This window comes from Gorilla gorilla, chromosome 12 (genome assembly GCF_029281585.2).
Source record: "Gorilla gorilla gorilla isolate KB3781 chromosome 12, NHGRI_mGorGor1-v2.1_pri, whole genome shotgun sequence".
In the NCBI taxonomy this organism is placed as follows: Eukaryota; Metazoa; Chordata; class Mammalia; order Primates; family Hominidae; genus Gorilla; species Gorilla gorilla.
Genome location: NC_073236.2, coordinates 37946646 through 37969055, shown reverse-complemented (window position 1 = coordinate 37969055; position 22410 = coordinate 37946646). Strand labels below are relative to the sequence as shown.

Below are 22410 nucleotides of genomic sequence, written 5' to 3'. Positions count from 1 at the left end.
ATAGACAAAGGAACAGAACAATCAGAACAAATAGCTCCTTGCAAATGGTAGACTTACAGCTCAATATAAATGTAATTACATTAACTGTAAATAGATTAATTTCTTTAATTAAAAGGCAAAGTTTGTCAGGCTGAGTTAAAAAAAAGCAAACATAGAGCTATATGTTGTTTACAAATGACACATATAAAACATAAGGATATAGAAAGGCAAAAAGTAGAAGTATGGAAAGATACTTTTCCTACAAACATAAACCCAAGGAAAGCTGATGCAGTTATATCTGTATGAGATATGCAGATTTTTAAGGCAAAAATCATCATTACAGATTAGGAGAGACCACTTATCATTGTTAACAGGGCCAATTCAACAGGATGGTGTAACTATTCTAAATCTTAGGCACATAATAGCATGATTTCAAATATGTAAAGAATAACTTGAAAAAAATTATAAGAAATTTTAAAAACCTTCAATTATAGAGGAAAATGTTGACAAACATCTCATAGGAACAACAATAAAATTGACAGCACTCAAAGTACTTAAGGAAAAGAACTGTTTATCTGTCATTTTAAACCTGGCAAAAATACCCTTCAATTATAAACATAAAATTGATATTTCCAGACTGAAAGAAACAAAAGAAAAGTTGATATTCCCATACTAAAAGACACAGAGAATTTTTCACCAGTGGAAACATAGGAAATACTGGTATTCTGACAAACCTCTTAGATAAGATAGACATAATACATCAGACATCATATCAGTAAGAATGGAAAGATCTGAAAAAAATGAGCTGAAAATATAACGGATGAACAAATAAGGAATACCATACCAACAATAGCAGGATACACTTATTTTTATTTTTATTTTTTGAGACAGAGTCTCCCTCTGTCACCCAGGCTGGAGTACAGTGCATGATCTCAACCCACTGGAGCCTCCACCTCCTGGGTTCAAGAGATTCTCCTGCCTCAGCCTCCCAAGTACCTAGTAGCTGAAATTACAGGTGCCTATCACCATGCCCAGCTATTTTTTCTATTTTTAGTAGACACGAGGTTTCACCATGTTGGCCAAACTGGTCTGGAACTCCTGCCTCAAAGTGATCTGCCCACCTCAGCCTCCCAAAATGCTGGGATTACAGGTGTAAGCCACCACTCCTGGCTGGTATACACATATTTTTAAGCATGCATGGAAACTTACAAAATTAGCTATAGGTGGGATCACAGAGCAAATCTCAACAAGTCTTAAAGTATCCAAATGATAGATAAAGAGTCTGCTCTGAGATTACAATGCAATTGAGCTATGAGCCAATTTTAGGAAGATCACCAGGAAATCCCACATGTTAATTTTGTACAACCATTTCCTCCTCCTCTCAGTTTCCCTAAGATTCATCTTGATCATCACCTTGCATAACAAACAAAAGTCTTTTTGAGGACTCTCTCATAGAAAGGGGAGAAAAAAATTGAAATACATACCTATAATTTGACATTTCCACCCCAATCACGTACTTACTGCTGTGCATGGCTTGAATTGTCTTCCTGTGTGTATATTATCAATACGATCAGAAACTAAAAGAAGCTTCTCATTTTGGAATGAACTCAACACAGGAGCTTGCATGATGTTATGAGTTCAGTGCTGAGCTCTCAATGTGTTGCTCAACTAGTCCTTGTGACTCCAGGCTTCAGGGAGCCAGCACCCACCCATTCTGTTAGTGAAAGGATGCCTGATGGTGCAAAAATGCAGGGCTGGCCAGGTGCGGTGGCTCATGCCTGTAATCCCAACACTTTGGGAGGCCAAGGTGGGCGGATCACTTGAGGTCAGGAGTTCGAGACCAGCCTGGCCAACATGGTGAAACCCTGTTTCTACTAAAAATATCAAAATTAGCCAGGCGTGGTGGCAGGCCCCTGTAATCCCAGCTACTCGGGAGGCTGAGGTAGGAGACTCCCTTGAACTTGGGAGGCAGAGGTTGCAGTGAGCTGAGATCACACCACTGCACTCTAGCCTGGGTGGCAGAGCGAGACTCTGTCTCAGAAAAACACAGTGCAGGGCTGGCTTCATGAGCCTGTGACCTGTGCAGTCACACAGGGCCGTACCCTTAGAAGGGTGCTATCTTTGTCTAAAGCTCTGCTGTCAACATTTTGAATTCTTAATAATTGATGAACAAGGCACTTCACATTTTCACTGTGCTCTGGGCCAGCTCTGTGCAGAGGGAAGGGGTTTCCAGACTTGCTGGATTTTACAACTAAGAAAAGAAAAACCCCTGGGCTGAATCCTCTGTGAAATACTTTCTCTGGCTTCTCAGAAGACATTTCCTCTTTTCAACTCTCAGTTGTTCCCCTGGGTTTGGCAGCTGGGTGTTCACTAGCTGCTTTACTGAATCTCTGATCTTGGTTTCCTGCTTACTTGAAAATGTTTTTACAACATCAATACAGGCCTCTTCACCATCTGGCCCCAATCTCTTGCCCTGGTCTTGGCTCCTTTTCCATCTCCCTTCATTCTGCTTCTTCCCCCAACCCCCATTTGACCTACTGACTTCTACAACCCCCCACCTCAAGGCAGCACTTTGACCACATAGAACCTTCTCTGCTAGGGGAACATGGCATGCTTCTTCTGGCCTCTGTGCTCTATTCTGTGGTTTTCCCACTGCCTGGAATGCTCTTCCATCACTGCCACCTCACTCTCACTTTGACTTTCATTCCGTTAGACCCAACCCAATGTTAGGGGCTGTATTAAGCCCTTTAGGAGTGCCTTGGTCATCATCCCCTTTCTTTTGCTCCTTTAGCTCCACAGACATGCTTCTGTCATAGCAGGTAATACGTTATAGTACACGGCGTTTGTTCTATTCCATTCTCCCCTATTCACTTAGTCTTGATAATTCAGTTCTTGACTTGGAATGCAAATCGGTCGTTCTTTCTGGAAAGATCTCCCTGAGTACCTGCACTTCTCTCATCATAGCACTAAGCATATTAAAACAACATTGTATATGGCCTGTTTCATGAGACCATGTCTGTTTCACTTTGGTAATAACCTCAGTACCTAGCATAGTTCTAAGCACCTAACTGAATCAAGAAGTATTTGTTCAATTCAAGGATGAGTAAGTGCATTAAGATGTGCGTGCATTATCTTCTAGACAGTGGGCTTTTTGGCCTTTCAAACTTCTCTTTCTCATCTTCTTTCTTAGCTCACTGCTTGGCATGTAATAGGTGTTCAATAATGTTTGTTCAGTAAATCGATATCTGAAATGACTTATGTGATCATTGAGATTATCCTCTTGAGGCCTGACCCCAGGACCCTGGTTTGGGAATGTATCCCCAATGACTTCAGCCCTGACTTGAGGTTGCATTCTTCAAGGGAAGATGACAGAGATGACAGCATGGGGATTTGGGCTGACACTCAGTCAAGTCCAAGAGGATGAATTTCCCTTTATGTTGTAATAAACCTCATATTGTTGTCTAGAGAGTGACAGAAAGCAATGCTAAATTCATAAAATTGTAACTGTCTGTGCCAAGTATATGAAATTATAATAAGCATCACAGGTGAGTAGGAGCTTTGGAAAAACACTGGGAGCCATCCCTGGAAAGAGTTGCTCTCATTATAGATAGTGGTGGAGCAGGGCAGGCCTTCGGGCCTGTAGCTCTAATCGGGGCCCCTTCCTTCACTCACTTTCCTCCTCTCACGACCTTGGGCTCCTGCTTTCTACCTCCCATTGTGCAGCTTCTTTCTTTTTTTCTTCCATTGGAGACAGGGTCTCACTCTTTCACTTAGGATGGAGTGCAGCAGTATGATCACAGCTCACTGCAGCCTTGACTTTCGAGCTCAAGTGATCCTCCCACCTCAGCCTCTTGAGTAGCTGGGACTACAAGTGTGTGCCACCACAGCCAGCTAATTTTTTATTTTTTGTAGGGACAGGGTCTCACCATGTCGCCCAGGCTTGTCTTGAACTCCTGGCTTAAGTGATCCTCCAGCCTCAGCCTCTCAAAGTACTGGGATTACAGGCATGAGCCACCATGCCTGGCCCAGCCTCTTCCCTGAGAACTAGCAGGGAGGTATCTTTCTTTTCCAGGGGTTTCCTGCCTCCTATCTTGTTGTGGGCATTTTCCTTCTTGTGGCCAGCTCTAGCTTCTTTATGAAGCTCCCTTCTTCCAAGAAACCAACTACAAATTAGAAGGTGGGGTTTCTCTCATCTCCATGGCCATGTGCTCCTCTTAAGAGACTGACTCGCCCTCTCTGTATGGTATTCCACTGAGCAAAGACTTCTTTCTTTGCTCTTTCACTTACCAAAGTGCTGAGGAAATACTTGAGCCTGTAAGTCTCAATATATGGAGGACCAATAGAAGGAGTTCAGCAAAGCTGAGCTCTAATTGCATGCTTACTGTGAGCCTGTGATATGTTAAGAAGGTACAGGGAAATCAATTTGGGATCCATAAATATAGGGAAGAATGTTGTTCCAGCTAGAGCTGAGCCCTTGAAAAGTAAAACAGGGAGGCTCTTCAGAGAGTGCACTCCCCACCACTGGAAACATTCATGTGAGGGAACTGCTGCAATGGGTAGGAGGTTAGCTAGAGAGAGACTTGATGGCTTCTCCCAACTTTCAAGCTTCTGCGATCTTATTATAGGGTTCCAACCCTGTAATGCAGTTTATATTTCAACATACTGTACTTAATTAGTTGTTTTCCTAAACTTCTTCTGAAGTAAATCAGCTTCATACAGTGATAATTAGTTTATTGGTAGAAACAATGACAAACTCTGAAACATACATATTTTTGTGTATGTGGCAAGGACACAAGAAAGGCTGACTATTATTATTCCTACACTGTTTTTCGTAAATGCCATCTGTTAGTATCCCTGTGAGGATGTCACAGCAACTTAACCAGGTTAACAAATAACATGAAAATAAAGAAACAAATAATATGGAATATTCAAAAAATGCTGGAGTCAGATTAATCAGTCTTCAGACAATTGAGCATGAGTTTCTTATTAATTAACTTGCTTACAATTGGAGTGAACTCAGAAGTCAAGATTACATATAAGGAAGTAATCACAGGTTTTTGTAAATCACACATAATTCTTTGGCAGTGCTGCCCCCATTGGGGCATATAGGCTGGGATATCTGGTAGACCTGACTATACACGGCAATGTGCGGGGCACATTTAAGGGACTGTGACTTCTCTAATGGGTTAGCTGCAATATTTAAAACACTGCTAGAGTGGCTTAGCCACATAGGGTCTTATTTTGTTCCTAAAAGTCCAGATCTGGGTAGGATGGTCCAAAGATGGTAGGGTTATATGAAGCAGTCATCAAGGACCTAGCCTCCTTTTAACTTCGGACCTGCCAACTTTAGTCTGTGGCTTTTGCTCCTAAAATTGATGATGGCTTCTCCACCTTTCTGGACAGGAAGAAGAAAGTGACCTAGAGGAAGGGGTGGTATCTACTGCAGGGAAGCAAAACATTCTGAGAAATCCTGACTGACATAAACGGGTGTCTTATTGGCCAGAACTAAGTCATATGCCCAGTTCTTGCAATAAGAGAGACTAGAAAATACAGTTATGTGAGCTGGGCTTGTGACTTCCCCAAATCAGACTCAGGTTTTGCTATCAAGGACAAGTGCAGATGGATGTTGGGTGGGCAGCCAGCCGTGTCTGTTGCATGAACTTGTTTATCTTAAGCTCCTGAAGAGGTGAACTCTGCTCTCTATTTCTTCTTGTTTGGGACTTGGGGACCCCCAGCAGGACTCTGAGCAGTGGGAGATGCCTGTACCTGAAGGACCTTGTGGGGATCTTCTGCTGCCCTTTCTCCACCAATGTTTTACCCATTAAGATGCAATTTTGGAATGTCACCATTTTCAGGCTGTAAGCCATAATTGCTGCATTTGCAGCTTCGGTTTCCTCTGAGGGCTGCATGGGGACTACCAATCCATGCTTGAATACTCTCTGGTGCCCCAGAGAAAAGAGCCTGACACCCACAGTTGTGTTGTGACTTCTTCCCCATGCTTCCCCCAGACCTAAGCTAAGTGTCCTCTTCCTGAACACATTCCTCTTGCTGTCTGCTAATACTTCACAGATAGCACAGCACTCCTGTTTGAAGCAGACCAACACCTTGAGATTTGTTTAAGCCAAGAAGGAGGTCCTACCTTTAAACAAGAAAAGGTTTATGACTCTCTTGACATACTCCAGGGATTCCTGTCTGGCAGTGCTCAGGAAGAACAACTGAAAAAAACAGAACTCTAACATTTCAGAACTGTCAGAGACAAAAACTGACAGAGACAAAGAACACCCAATCCAGCCTTCTCATGTTGCAAAGGAAGACGTTGAGGCTAGAGACAAGGAGCGCCTCACTCCAGGTGCGGTTATGGCAGAACTCAAGGGGCAAAACTGGGTGGGAGGAGAATTGCAGAGAGGGGTAGAGGGCTGTCTCTCGCCTTCCGACTGGGACTGTATTACTTTCATTATTTCAGTGCCTGTGAGCATGAGAATGCACCAGTGCTATAGATAATTAAGGCAAAAGTTGTGGGAGGTGGAGTATGGTATCACAGCTACCAGTAATACCATACCAATTCCTGATCTGCCATGCTTGGGTTTGTGACACTTACCTGTTCCTTAGCATACTCACCTGCAAAATAAAAACAATGGCAACATACCTCATGTGCTTTTGGGAGGTATAAATGGAGTTGATACTTTAGAACAGCACCCAGTTGATAGTAATATAGACATGTTTGCTAATGATACGATTAGTTATGTCCTATTCTCAACAGATTCAGAGTCCTTGAAACTTGCATGAATGGCCAGGGCACATCTTGAAGAAGTATGACAAAGAACCTGTGGGGATATTAAGATTTAAGTCAGGATGATTGGTTCTTGTTACCAGCATCAAAGGATCTTCTCATATCACAAAATAATGAGATTATCCCCCAACATAGGTCAGCATGGCATAAAATACATGACCTGTGATAGGAGATGCTTTTCTGATCCGCTTTTATGAAAAGTAAATGTCCTTCCTGCCTGCATTTTCAACTTTAGTATGTGTGCCTGCCTTTTTCTTTTTAAAATGTGGTAAGCTTCACCCACCAGCCTTTAGTACCGGCTGTATAAGGAGCAACTAACACCAAGACATACATGCTTATGCCCCATCCACTTTATTTTAAAGCACTCTTCAATTTGTCGATACTTTAATTCTCTAAGCAGTGTTATAGTGGCTGACCACTTTTGAAATTATCTTTGTTTTGTTTGGTACTTGAAGGGCATGAAAAACTTCCCTCCACTTCCTTCCCCTCTCCCGGGGCTCATTTTCCCCTCTCTTTTCTCTGCCCTGCTTGCCCTCCGACCCTGCCGAGCTCTGCTGTTTCCACAGACTTCTGAATCTAATTAATGTCATAGTGACTATATAAGTGAATTATGTAGGCAGGAGGATGCGGGAAACTTTGGGGAAGGTGCATTCCTTAGGGAAAAACCTGGTTTTGTTAAAAAAAAAAAAAAAAAAAAAAGGAAAGAAATGAACATTCCCAGGAACACTCATTCCCAGGGGGTAGAATGTCAGTGAAGCATAAAACCTCAGCAACTACTTACATTCAATAAATATCTGTTGTCTGATGAGCAGACGGAACCCTAGGAGCAGCTCTTTTGACATCTGGGCAATAATCAGCTATTATGGAAGCTGGCTGCAGGGACAGATAGTCCAAATATGTTGCCTTCTAAAACAGTTCTCAGCCCTCGACCGGGGTATTGGCCCCCTTTCTACCCTCCCTCCTTTTCCCAGCCAGTTCACAACCATTTGCAGGGAGTATGTCCTTAGATGATCTCTGAAATGACCCTGGCTTCTAGGGCCCCAGAAAGGTCTCCAACTCCCTAGGACAGCGGACAGGCTGGGGGGAGGGGCACAAGTACTGAAGTTCTTCGCCAGAGGATACTGTCAGAGAGCCCAAGGCGGAGATGGTCCCTATGCCCCATGTTTCCATGGAAACATAGGAGGAGTGATGACAGCCAGCACAGCCACACCATCTGCTCAGGACCTGGTGAATGATGAAAAAATACAGAAAGAAAGGCACCTCGAATCCTAGGTTAGAACCACTCAGAGATACCTGTGGAGAGAGAGGGAAAGGCCTGAAGACACAAGAACTCCTGGGTGGATCTAAAATCTACGCTGTCCTGGGACTCAACATATTAGCATGTAATTTGCAAGGAGAAAGCCTAGAAGGTTTATCCTGCAATCCCTGGATACAGTTACAAACACCCAAGAAGCCTCTGGAAGGAGAAGCAGATGGAGTCATGCGTCTGCAGCTTTGCTGGAACAGGAGAGAATAGTGTCCTTAGGGACAAAGCTGGAGGAGATGCTGTAGGGGATGAGGCAGCTTGATGATGCTCCTATCACCTTCCAGCAGTACCACCTGCAGAGCCAGCTTTTGGCCAGACATATTTTTCTAGGGGAATGGTGGGATTATAAAGAGAGAAAAAAAATCCCACTTGGTTACAAAAACGACCTCTGAGTTGCAGCTGTGTCTTCAGGATAAGGCATGAATTAAAGCCATGCAAGGCTTCTCTTCTATCAAATCATATCTGAAGGGAGATCTTAGATGCTATAGGTTTGCTTCTGGATTTATTTAGGAGGCTTCCAGCACTAGGTTGGCAGAATGTGAGAAGGGCCCCAGACTGAGCAGGATTCATTTGTTAGTCCCTTTCTTTGGTACATTTAGTCTACACCAACCAACCAACCTGACCCGGGAAGCCAAGCAGCTCCTCTCATTTAGCAGCTTCCCCCAGCAGCCCTCCCCTTAGCTGGGTGGTTTGATTCAGCTCCCAGGGGTGTTGCTTGCATCCGTGTGGGGAGAAAAGACCCTCAGGTCACAAGCACTATAGGATGAGCAAAAGCTAAGGCAGCTTCATAGAAAACATCACTCTAAAATTTTTATTTTTAGAGAGTCTCTTTCTCTTTTACATAAAAAAGTTCCCTTTTAGTTCTGACATTCTAATCCCCAAAAGTCCAAACCCTTTTTTTGCTTTGTATTAAGGAGTTAAAATTTTGACAACTAGATTAAGTGCTTGTTTTGGTTTGCATACCCAGAGGCTGGAGGATAATAGGAACATCTTCATAAACCAGATAAATAATAAAGATCTCCCATAAAGGCTCTCACTAACTGTTCTACATTTTACTTGTAAAAACTATTTTGGATTTATCTCCATGACAGCTTAGTAAAAAACAGGATCTGCAACTATTATTTGGGTTTCCTCAAAAGTCCTCATTCTCCAAGACACTATTACATGAAAACATAACTCTGGAAATAATCAATCCAACTATCCCCATGTTAGAGGCCCCAAACAGAAAATCATGGCTATTCCTAAAGAAACATTTTTAAATACCCGCCTTGCAATTGCTTTAGGTGCACACACTCTCATATATTAACACAAGGCACCAGAGTTTAAATTCAAACGTAAATCTGCCCGTTACTACATGGCTTTTTGGGAGAGGCCTTTCATGAGTAAACCCCTCAACCAGCTCTATACCATCCCAGGGCCTTCCCTCTTTCCTTTTCTGGGATCATCTATTTATCTTCAGCCTCCATGGTGAGGGCAAATCTGTATCTGAGCTCCAAGCCCAGCATGGGACTCGCAGTAAACACGGTTATGTTTGTCCTTCAGCGGCCCTCCTTTGTATAAACAGATGTGGTGGGAAGGGAAGGAAAGCCAGATCCCGGTGAGGGCCGGGAGGTCTCCTTTCTGAAGAAGCTTCCCAGCTGCAGCCAGGAGCACGGGAACAGGACACATTTCTTGTTCAGGCCTCAGAACTTGCAGTTCTTCCAGACAGGGGCTGTTCCTGCTCCCTCCTCCACCCTCCACCCCCAGCCTTTGTTCCTGGGAATGCTGTCTCAATGTCTCGATCTCACTTTCGCCAAAGCAAACATTTCCAACAAGGCGTATGCTAAGGGGATATTAGAAAGACAGATTTTCTTTTTTTTTCCTTTTTCCAAATACACTGTGCATTGGGATTTGGGCAGCCAGCCCTTCACACCTGTACTTTTTCCTATATTCATATTCTCTATGTTTTTACCTAACCTTCTTGCTACTTGCTACCTTCAGCTAATGAGAGGGGTTTTTGAGGGCTGAGAGTTATCAGCTTGTAAAATAACAATTCCATTTTCTCAGACTATGTTGATGCCAACTCTGCCTTAATTTAGCGTTTTACATTTTGCACATTAGTTATGGATGCTAATGAAGAAAGGATTGATTCAGAGCTGGGGGAAGAAGGGAGCCAGGCTGAGCATTCTGAAATCCGATCTCAAATAGGAAAGAAGTCTCATTGGCCTTTTGGTCTTCTACCTGTGTCCTGAATTGAGTTTGTTAATCCTCATTCGGAGGTGGGTGAGGTGAGAGGATGACTCTTCGGCTTGACGCTGGAGGGATCCCGTCACTTGCACCCAGGGTTTACATTTCTGGCAGCCCCAGTCAGCGGTTCTTGCCCAGAAAAAGGAACAAAGGGGAGAGTGCTGGAAGGGACTCCCTTTTGGCGGGGAGTGCGAGGTTTGGTTCGCGTGGTGAGGCACAACTGCAGGGCTCTGAACTGCTCTCTAGGAATTCTGGGGAATCCCTGGTGAGAATCCGGAGCTGTGGCCAAGAGGTCAGGAGAGTCAGGGGGCCTTGGAGGGGCTTCCGGTTCTAGGCCAACTGTGGAGAAGCAGAGGTAGGGCCCTGATGGAGACATGCGCTTCTCAGCATGTCTAAAAAAGTAAGCCAGGGGGAAGAGCTGTCTTTACAATGAGGGAGATGATTATTACTCTTTAGGAGCCACGATGATACTCTTATCACCCTTCTAGCTGATCACCTGCCTTTCCAGACCGGAGACGGGCGGCAAGTTTGAAGTCGACACCCAGAGGCCAGTTTGTCCCCCTTCCCGGTGAGAAATAAAAAGAAAGGAGGTTGGTTTCCAGGGCTGGCCAGCTAGAGGGTGGGTGGGACCACCACTGGAGGCCAAACCGCAACGGAGAGCAGGTCCGGGTGGAAGAGGTTTCCTCCGCGCCGCCGCTTTATTTCGCCGAACTTGCGCGCTCCAGAGACCTTAAACGGTTTGTTTGGGGCGCTGCTGCGGGCGGCACAGCTCACTCTCTCCGCGCCTGGGCGGCCGGGGAATTCCCCCGCACCCACCCGGGTCCGCCGCCCGCGGGAGCGCCCAGCAGGGTCAAGTGGATTCTGGGCCGCGGGAGAAGTGCGTGCAGCCGGGGCAAGGCCGGGCGGGGCCGGGCGCGGGCGGGCGGCCGAGGGATGCGACAGGGCCGGGCACGGCTCCGCATCCCCCCGCACTCGGCGCCGCCGCCTCGCTGCTCTCTCCCGCTTGCAGGGCCGCCCCGGGCACCCCAGGGCTGTTGAGGGGCGGGCGGGCCGCAAAAGCCGCGAGACAGGGGCGGCAGGGCGGCGCGGCCTGCGAGCGCCGCGGGACCCCGAGGAGCGGCGCGGGGAGTACAGGGGCGCGCGGGGCGGGCGCGGCGCGGGGCTCACGGTGCGCGCGCGCCTCGGCCTCGCCCGCGCACACGCGCCTCCCGGAGGAGAAAGAGGCGGGCGGGCGGGCGGGCGGGCGGGCGGGCGCAGAGCACCGCGGCGGCGGCGGCGGCGGCGGCGGCGGCTGCAGCAGCGGGCCGGGCCGCCGCGAGGGAGGGGAGGAGGGGCGGGCGCAGGGCCGGGGGCGGGGGGAGGCGGCGGCGCGGCGAGCTCGCTGCTCTCTCTTGAGTGTGCCTGCGCGCAAGCCGGGGAGCGGGTGAGTGCGCCGGCCGCTGCAGCCAGCCCGGCCGGCCCGGAGTCGGGGGCGGGGGGCGTCGGGAGCCCCGACCTGGGGGCGGGCGGTGGGCGGGCGGCGGCCGCTCTGGCGCGGCTGGGATGCACCTTGAGCGGCGCCTTTCGTTGCAGCGCGCGGGCGGCCCGAGCCTCGGCGGCGGCGGTAGCGGCGGCGGCGGCGCTGACACCTCCCACCATGGACAGCTTCGACTTAGCCCTGCTCCAGGAATGGGACCTCGAGTCACTGTGGTAAGTCCCCGTGCCGGCCGCTTCGGGCGGGCGGGAGCGGCGAGGGGCGGCCGCGGCGGCCCGCGCGTCCTCACCTGGGCCGGGGGCTCCGGGCGGCCGGCCGCCGTGGGGGTGGGGTGGGTCGGGGGCGCCTGCTTCGCCAGCCCTTTTCTGCCTCCCCGGGTGGGATGCGTGGCCGCCTGCCCGTCTGTTTCCCCCTCTCCTGTTCCCCTCCCTCGCGGCGGCCCGCCCCAGCCCAGGGACTGGTGATCTAGGTAGCCAGGGGCAGAGCGCAGCCGTGGGGAGGAAAAGAAGCGATTTGAAGACTGTGTCACTAATGCCTGGGGATCCACCCGTCGGCCCCCTGCTCCTCTCACTTCCTTTCCCTCCGACTGCGCCCCCTCCCTCCTTCGGCTGGCACCAGCGACCCCCTGGAGTTGGTGCTGCTGCGAAGTGCCCTTAGAGGATGCTCCAGCCTCCCCGCCTGCGCCCGGTCTCAGCTGCATCCTTTCTGTCTCTCCCACCCACTTCCACCGAGATGGAAAAGTGAACATCCAGGGCAGGAAACGAGTGTTTCTGCGTGCGGGTATTCCAGAGGCCTTAGCCCAGGGAGACTCCTTTCCTCTGGGTTCACAGTTCCTCTGGGCCCTTTCTTCACACCTCGTCACAGTTGCACTCCTCCTCCCCACCCTACCCGGGCGCCCCGGGTATCCCTTTATGCCACGCTTACAGCTCGCAGCCCGGGGGGCACTCCAGGTTCCGTTTCTCGGGGATCTCACACTGGGGAGCTGCTGTAGGTAAATCGCCGCTGGAAGCGGTTTAATTCCAGTTGCGGGCGTCTTAAAAATCCCATTGGCTGCTTTAGTATCTGTCTTATTCCCCCTTCTTTCTCTGCTCTCCCCCAACCCCCCACTATCTCTTAAATGTTTCCAACCAGCACTATTCAGGTGGTAAAATTACTGCCTGCATATTCCTGGAGGAACTTGTGTTATGTTTAATATTTACGGGGATGAACATCTGCTGGAACAAGCATATTAACTGCACTCTGTTCTGCCTCTGGTAATCGCTTATTGTAGAGCTGAGCTTTTTTTTTTCCTTTTGCTTTAATTCAGTAAAGAGTTCACATGTGTCTAAAACTGCAAGTGGTGTGCACATGAATATGCAATGTACAATTTTAAAGCTAAACTGCTTTATGATTTATAACTTATACAGATGATATGTGGGTCTGTGTGTATTTTCTGTGATTTAGGTTTCCAGTGACTTTTATTTTCCTAAAGACAGGTGTAACAAAATAAACTGGACACAAAGCTAGCACATTATCGAACGGTTTCTTATAAAAGATCCTATGATGAGTAAGTACCGCTTGCTCTGCATAATGTTGGTGCCTGTAAAACACTCAAGGACGGGCCCTAACATAATAAAACTTTTACGTATTGCACTGGAAACTTCAAAGAGCCAGGGCAGAAAGAATATGAAACATGTTATGACTGTGTAAAAGTTGCTAATTACTGTGTTGCTGCTCCTGGGGTTATTTCAGCCTTTCATTTACAGATACCTGTTATTTTATAGGTTTACATTTAGAAATGTTGGTTTCTGGCGCAAATTCAATAGCTTTCCAGATAGCAACTGTACTTTTAAAATGCTGTTTGCTTTTAAAAGGCAGTTTTTCAGTCAAAGGGAAGAACTTACTGTTTCGGTATATTTTTATGCTGCTTGTCTGCTTGCTGACTCAAAGCGAACCCCCTTATGACTTTCATAAGTAATATTTTGAGATTATCAGCGTAATTTGTGGGGTCTTCCTGCACAGAACCTGAGCTCTGTTTCCTTTTGCATCCTTAGTTCCCAGCTGAATTACCCTGGAGCAGTGTCACAGAATAAATATCTGTTGAATTGACTTGAAATTTACATTAGCAGTACATTTATTACTTTTAAAAAAACAAAAACTTACACGTTTTTTAAAAAGTTGATGTACGTGCAATCACATTTTAATCAGTGCATCGAGTTTTGGCTTATGAAGGCATGTAGACTTTCTTGATCACAATATACTAGGACAGTTTGGCTTGACCGGGAGGGTTTCTAGTTTTGCAGATGTAGAATTACATTTTACAAAAGCTTATATGTTTCTGATAAGTTAAAGAAAAACCAAGCTTGAGTATGCATTTCTAATATGTTTAGACATTTTCTCACAGATGAATTTTTGGATGCTATGTTCTCAGTTTTATGGTTTACGTAAACGTTTAAGTTTATGGTTACTTTTAAGCTTATAGATGGTTCAAAATAATTAATATTTGAGAACTTTCTGTGTGTCCAGTATTTTCATATCCATTGTTTTCTTATTTGAATCTCTTAATCCTGGAAAGAGTAAGTAAGTGGTAGTAGTTCCATTTTATAGATGAGGAAATAGAAGCTTTGAACTGTTAAATGACTTTACTGAGGTCATAAAACAGATGACAGCAGACTTTTTAAAACTAACATTTGCTGAACACTTATTATTTATCAGACACTGTTCTGGGTACATTACATGTTTTAGCTCATTTAATTATAAAGCAAGTACTGTTATTAGTTCCATTTTACAGATAGGAAAATTGAAGATGGGAAGATAGGGTAACCTGCCCAGAGTCACACATCTAAAAATGGGGCAGCCATATTTCAACCAGAAATCAGCTTCAAAGCCCAGTGACCTGACTTCAAATCCAGTCAGACAATTGCCATTTTCTAGAGTACTTCAAATGTCTCTCAGCTTATAAGGACAGCTCTGAAATTAATTACAAAACAAAACCTCGATGGACTGGAAGTTAAGGTCCTACTAAAATATCAAAGAGAGTGTTAGAGCCCTAAATGGTATTAAAATTAAAAATTTGAAAATAAGCTACCATAGTTAGGAAAGTATACCTGTTAATTATGAATTATTGTATTAGAGCAATATACATTTTAAAGACCATTGAAAGCTTCTTCCTTTGATTGATCATAGAAAAACTTTTTTGAAGGAGGAAGGAGGAGGTACAGATTAATGGCAAAAGAGAATCTTATTTTAATCCCTAAGAACTTTTTCTAATTGATGGACATCATTTTCCAATTGAACAAATTGGAATTTATTAGTTGTGACTGTGGCTTTGAATCTGAGCTAGTTTATTCTTGCAGTCACAGAGAGTGTCCTCAAATGACTGTATAGAAAATATAAAGAGAAAAGCTCAGTTCTGTTGAATATAATCAATATACACAATCAATTGATAATTCACAACTACCTCCTTTGCCTTCTTGCACACTCTTCCTGCCACTCAGAAACATCCATACTTACTCTTCAGGATGGGTTTTTTGAGCCTGAATTATCCAGATGGCTGTTTCAACTTTTTCAGCCATACCTTAAAGTTGAAAAGGATAGCCCTAATTTCCACCTCTAATTCCACTTCCAATTTCTGGTTTGAAGCAAGACTGGAGAACTTGGAAAAAGGTGAAGGTGTTCATTCAGCACCCGACACTGTAGCTTTGTTCTGTAGAGTCTTGAAGAGTTGGGCATTCCGTGAGTTTACAGGGGCAGCAGATATGCAGAGGCGCAAAGCTGCCCCCTCCACTCCCTGGTCTTCCTTCTGTGGTCCACCAGCTTTTGATTAGGTGCTAGACATATAAGCCATTCCTCAGGGCCTTTAAAATAATGACCATCCCTTTTAACAGGCTAACTGTTGCTTTCATTTAATTCGTTTAACAAATATTTATTGATCATCTCTTAAGTAGAAGACCTTGTGCTGGTTTCTGTGGGAGATGCAAGGATGAGTAAGGCGTAGGTTGTACATATTAGTGTTATTGTCAAGTGAGGAAATTAAGACAAGAACACACATGAAAAAGGAAGTTTTCAACACTGGTGATTCAGAAAAGAGACCATATTTGGGACTTGGGTGGAGGATGGAAAGAGGAAAAATTGAGTTAAAAAACAAAAAAAGGCTTCCATGAAATAGGTGGCCTTTGAACTAAGTCTTGGAAGACAGATGGTGTGGGTGGGGGTATTGAGAGTACATGGAGACATCTTGAGCAAAGAAAACTTGAACAAGGGCTTTCATGGTGTCTCTAAAAGATCATTTTATGCATCATGGTGGAATTACCTATACTGTCTATTTTAAAGATGCAGAACTTTGTAGTCATGAGGTAGTTTCAGTGAATGAGAAAAGTTTTCCAAAATGAACTTGTATTTCATCTTCCTTAAATGTTAACACATTTTAATAATTGGAGAGAAAGTCTATCAACATACAATAGTATAATAAATATTCTGATCTTCCCTACCACTCACCCCATTCCTCCACAGCTTCATATAAGCCAGAATCCACACACTTTTGTTCAGATAGGCATTATTCTTTATATTCCTTTAAGTTGGAGCCTTTGAAGTTATAATACATGGATCATTTCATACTCATCAACCTGTTAAATTCAATAAGCATTCACAGAATATTAGACAGAGGAGAGGTACCATCAGGGCAGTGACTTTCAAATGCTTCAGACCATGACCCCCAGTAACAAATACACATTTAACACTGCCACCCACCGCCCCTTGCACATGCATACACGTAAGTGAAACAAGAGCATCATGAAATAACGCTTATTACTATGTGTGATACACTTGGATATTTCCTATCCTCTTTCTTTCTCTTTTTTCTTTTTTTTTAAATTTCCCATTCATAGGCTGAAACCTGCAGTTTAGGAAACCCTGCTGTACAGGATGCAAAGGACAGTGTGTTTTTTGGGAACTTAATAGGAGAATAAGCCATACCCATAAATACCTGCAATCCAAGGCTGACACTGCCTGCTTGAGGGGGCATGGGCACATCCTGTTGAAAGTAAGATATTCATGGTGGGGTGGCATTTGAAATGGGTCCTGGAGTAGAATTTCAGGAGGAAATGGAAAGGAGGAAAACCATGTGGTGGGAAGACTGTGAATAGAAACATGGAGGGAATAAAGTGTGGATCTTGTTTGGTGAAGGTAAGCTAACACAGGCAGGGAGGGATGCAGAGGCACTAGCAGTTTAGTCTCCCTAAAGATGCTGCCCAGTAGTGCCCGCTGATGCTTTTGCTTGTCTTCAAATCAATCGCCAGGGGCCATGCGCAGGCCAGTGGGCGGCTTCCTCCAGGCCTTTTTAGACTTTACTTCATAGTGCCAGAAAATGCTATAGATCCCTGATCTTGACCTTCAGGTGCCTCTACCCTTCCCTCCAGCTGCAGTAAAGCAAACATTTTAAGGCCTATTCCTATCCTTTTGGTCAGTCCTTATGGGTCAAAAAGAGTACAAAGAAAGGGCAGAAGGAGAGTGCACCTGTCTGAGCCCCAGGTGTCCTGGAGCTGATTGGTAGACAGCAGCTCTGCAGAGCTGCATGTGCTCACACTGGCCGAAGGTCACCGTGTAGTTGACTGCGTGGCTCTCATTGGCCCTCAGCATGGGCCTGGAGGGGCCTTGGCAGGTACGAGGAGGCAAAGTCTTCTCAGAAGAGTGGCTTCCAGGGCTAGGGCTGTGGGCAGCAGTGGGGAAGGGGCTGCTCATCAGCCTGGAGGAGGCAGGGGGCCTCGATGGGAAGCAGTGGAGTGTTGCATCCGCTGTGGAGGAGCTCAGCCCTTGTGTGGGGCGTGTTTTGGAGAAAGCTGGGTGGAGAGACTGGTTAGTTCAGGGCGCCAAGAACTTGGGGACTCCAGCTGGGCTGGGACCCCAGAGGATACCAGGGAGGAGGAACCCAGGGAGTGTGCACCTTAATGTGCAGATAGGTTTTTAACCAAATGTATCTTGATGACGATGAAGATGAGTATTGTGTGTGGGGAAATGATTCCTTCCTGTGTTCCAGATTCTCTTTTGTGAAAATGTAGGAGGGTTTTAAAATGCTAAGAATCTATTTTGGGAGAATGTCCTTGTTAACCACAATGGGTCTAATCAATGACACTTGAGCAACTTGAACGAAGACCTTTGGCTTAATACAGATTAACAGGCAAATTAAGAAAAAAAAACCTCTCTATATGGAATGCAAGATTTTGTGTGTAAGTGGAATTTTTAACCTGGGATAGATTTGCCTGTTTGATATTTTTTTATTTTAATTTTTGGGAATAAAGCCTTGGTGGCAAAATCGAGGCCCCATAAAAGACGATTTTAATATCATTTAATGGTAACATAATTTTTTTTGTTGTTTTATTTCAAAGTGAAATCCATAAAACTTATTTTCAATGTTGGCTGTTCCCTTTTGTCTTGGAATTTAATTGAGGTTTCTGAATTCAGCTGGCCCAAACCTTGCTTTCTGTTTGGCCCTGAGCAGCTCATGATTTTTCTCATTTCCTATTCTCAGTCTTGGTTTAATCACTTATAAAATGACAGCACTTAGACTGGCCTACCTCATAAGGTTGTGATGTTAAGTAATAAAAGTGTCAATTGCTCTGAATGCCAAACGTAGCTCTTCTATACCCTTTGCTTTCTTAAAAATGTCTTTTTCATAAACAAGGAAGAATACAGAAAGGCCGCATAAGGTCAGATTCAGCAGTCCATGCGGTGCAGCGTTGTGTCCCTGGCAACAGGACCCTGGGACGGTTTTGAGTAGAGGTTGGTAGCTTTTCTTAGTCGTGCATCATAGTCCAGCAGACAAATATGCTCTTACTTAACGGTGGTGCTACTCACATATGTAGATCTATTAACCATTACATAATCTTTTATGTTTCACTGAGAATGTATTGCATTACCAACCATTACATCGAATGACTTCATTTGGCACTGTGGGTCTCATTAAATTATGTCAGGCTAATCATAATTTAGTTTCACTGGAAACAAAATACACAGTGTTTATATCAGAGTAAGAGGACACCACCCAATCCAAGGAACTAAATGGGTTGAATCTAAGGAAACTACCACCCGGGATATGATAGGGGCCTTAAGTGTTTGAAGGCATTTAGCTGGGAAGTGGGAATAGAGTTGTTCTGGGTTGCTCAAGGGCACGAGTAAGATCAGTGGGTGTGAGAGCATTTAACAGTGATGTGATGTGGGCTGTCTCAAAGGGTAACAATTACCTGACTTTGTAGAAAGACATTCCTGGGTAGGCAGAGCGGCAGCAATAGGCTATCTCCGAGATTCCTTCCAGCTTCAAAATTCTATGATCATTCCCCTCACAGGGTAGCAGGAATCAAAGAGTGCAGAAGTCATTAATTGTATTCACTTGTGTATTTTTCCTCTGCAATTTCCCCACTCACCTGTGGAGAAAGGCATAGAGGGTACTTAAACTTCTTCACATAATTTCTTCCCAGGAGGCTCATTGTTAGCGGAGGTAAACAAAAATGACTGTAATTTGGAGACCACTTTAACATAGCAACTCCATTTAGAGATTTATGTGCTTAACTTGATACTGGAAATAATTTTATTTTTCCTTTTATATGGGCAGGAAATTAGTTTCGAAAATCCCCTAGAGGACCATGATGTGAGTCTGTTGGTCTTAAATTTTTCTTCTCATATCTGTACTGTTTACCTGCGTTATGAAGTGACAGAACAGAATTTCAGCCAGTGTTCATTGACATGTTAATTAGTTACCTGGCAATTTAGATAGGAAGAGGCTTTACTGTAGTGGATCAACACCAGTTCTGGGAAATAATCTATTTTTGTTTTAAAATTTCAAAATATATTTGTTTTCACATAGAATGCTTGTAGAAGAAGAAAAGACCCAGGGTGTAGAAAATAGTTTTGAGAGCATAGGTCAGTATGCTTAGCTCTCACTTGGGGAATGCTTCTCAAACTTCCATGTGCATCCAAATAATCTAGAGGCCTTGTTAAAACACACATTCTAATCTAATAGAACCAGGAGTCCACATTTCTAACTGGCTCCCAAGTAATAGTTTTGGTCCACAGACCAAACTTTGACTTGTAAGGACTAAATGGACAAAAATTTCCTTTGAAAAGAAGCCCTTTCAAAATTTGCATTTTCTTTTCCCTGTTTTGGGGACACCTTTGTGTAATAACAGTACAGTTCCATAAAGCTTGACAGTTGCGTTTAGATGCAGTATTTATTTTATTTTTGTGAGTCTTTCTAATACAATTCTGATGAGTGAGGGGGTGGTTAATTGTATTCTGGTGGAGATATGGTGGGAAGTAAACATAAAAACCTAAGTAAACACAATTTGTAATAAATAGGCTAATCACTTTTTATAGCCTCTCAGTTCTCATCATTCCTTCAAAGCCCGGGACCTTCTGTTGTATCGGGCTCGAATGCTGAGAGTAACTGGATAGTCTTACAGACACTTTTGGATTTGTGGAGAATCTCTCAGTAACCCCTGTGGATGCCCAGGATTCAGACCAAATGTCCCCATTCTCTCCTAGCCATTCTGTCTTTGGGAGGGCTGGGGTTGGGGGGATAGGAGTGTTGGGGGTGGGGTCAGCTATTTGCAGAATTATTGCACTACCCCGTGGCCATAGCTGCAAATTGCAACTTTCCTAGTGTCCTGCGAGAAATCACAACTGAAGACTCTACGTGGAACCCATAGTAGGTTTCAGATACTTCAGTTGGGGACCTTGCATCCCCGCTCGGCCAACCTTCTTCTCTCTGCGCCATTACCGGAGTACCCTGAGTCCATTAGGTGGCCAAACTTAGCTGCAGTTTCCGTGTGTAATTTCCAGTTCTATTTCATTAGAATGTTTGCATATAGGATGGATAATGCAAGGAAATATTGCACAATTGACTTTGCATGTTCTGTGATACTGACAGGAAGTTTATTGACTTTATCTTTCTAAGGAGGGTGTGTGCATGCACATAAGCACATGAGTGCACATACACACATTTTCATTCTCTGAAGTAGGCATTGAAGACTGCTACTGACAAGAGAAACCCAGACTGGATTTAAACAATGGGGAGTATTCCAGATTTGGAAAAGAAAGGTGAATTTTCACGAATAGTAGGGCAAATTTAAATCTTGCAGTCTTGAGACACGTGAACTGGTGGATGAACTTCTTGCAATAGTGTTCAGCATTATTTGGGGCCATAGTTGGTATCTATACTCCTGGTAGCCGTGATACTGCCTTAATACGTCATAGTCCATTATGTGATCTGACTAATTGTGTTTAACCATTTCTTGTAATATGCAACATTACTTTCCACTGTTCTAACTCTTCCTTCAGATTGTGGGGGAGGAGAGAGGAAAACAGTTGCCGTCAAGCCTGAAGGTAGGTCAGGCCCATAGTAAGATAAGCAAGTATTTGATTATTGCTTCAGTACTAGTGTCATCAAATTAATACAGTTTCTTTTACATTTAAGAAAATACAGTTTACTATCAATAAATAGTACAAATAACAGGTGATTCAGACAACCCGCCCCCCATCACACACCAAAAAAAAAAGACTGTCGGACTCAGAGGTTTACTCTGTTGGGTCCCAAGAAGCGACATTCAGGAGTTCCTGAAGAATAGAAAAAGCTACTGATGATGGTCAGGTAAGTTCTGACCTTTAGATGCGTTGTTTGGGCTTTTGCCCTGGGACCCTGCCTTGGTTGAGAAGATAGGTTGCCCACATGGCCCACTTGCTTCTTGTCCCACCAATCGTATTCCATGGCAGGGAGGCTTCTAGTGTCCTTTCTCAGAACTGCTGAGGTAGAAACTACAGTTGGAGGCCGAGGACTTTATCTCAGGCTGTGAAGTAGATATCTTCACTGGCCATAGACTCTGTAGTTTACTAAAATAGAAGCTCAGAGCATCCTGGGAAGAAGCAGGTAGACTTTCCTTGCCAGGCCTTCTCAGTGTGCTAAAGATTCAAATGTTTACTTCCTTCCACTTTCTGAAACATCCTGCCGGGCCTCTCTTCTGTTAAGGAGTGCAGGGGTCCCCAGCCCCCGGGCTGTGGATCAGTATTGGTCCAGGGCCTGTTAGGAACTGGGCTGCACAGTGGGAGGTGAGTGGATGGCGAGCAAGAGAAGCTTCATCTGTATTTACAGCTGCTCCCCATTGCTAATATTACTGCCTGATCTCCGTCTCCTGTCAGATTAGCACTGGCATTAGATTCTCACAGAAGCATGAACCCTATTGTGAACCGAGCATGTGTGGGATCTAGGTTTCTCCTTATGAGAATCTAATGCCTGATGATCTGTAACTGTCTCCCATCACCCCCAGATGGGACTCTCTAGTTGCAGGAAAACAAACTCAGGGCTCCCACTGATTCTACATTATGGTGAGTTGTATAATTATTTTATTATAGATTACAATGTAATAATAGAAATAAAGTCTACAATAAATGTAATGCACTTGAACCATCCTGAAACCATCTCTCCACCCCTGGTCCATGGAAAAAAAGTCGTCTACAAAACTGGTCCCTGGTGCCAAAGAGGTTGAGGACCACTTCTGTTGTGGGAGTAGAAATGAGGATTCACCTTAAAGGAGGATACAGCTCTAGCAACCCTTTGAGCAAAATATATGAGCTGTCTGTCATCTCGAGGAAATAGATGGCAACATCAGA

The 22410-nt window shown here is 44.8% G+C and overlaps 1 protein-coding gene across 10 annotated transcripts in view; it reads left to right on the top strand.

The window, feature by feature from the left end:
- The first annotated feature begins 10635 nt into the window (after window positions 1-10635).
- The window catches only part of AFF3 (ALF transcription elongation factor 3), a 569022-nt gene continuing 557247 nt past the window's right edge, over window positions 10636-22410 (top strand). For 3 of the 10 annotated variants that reach the window (XM_055378442.2, XM_055378440.2, XM_055378436.2), the window contains exons 1-2: window positions 10881-11038; window positions 11874-11990. In XM_055378442.2, coding sequence (XP_055234417.2) covers window positions 11938-11990 — 53 coding nt within the window. In that variant the 5' untranslated portion in view covers window positions 10881-11038; window positions 11874-11937. The other 7 variants (XM_063695620.1, XM_063695617.1, XM_063695618.1 and 4 more) reach the window with 5 other exon arrangements.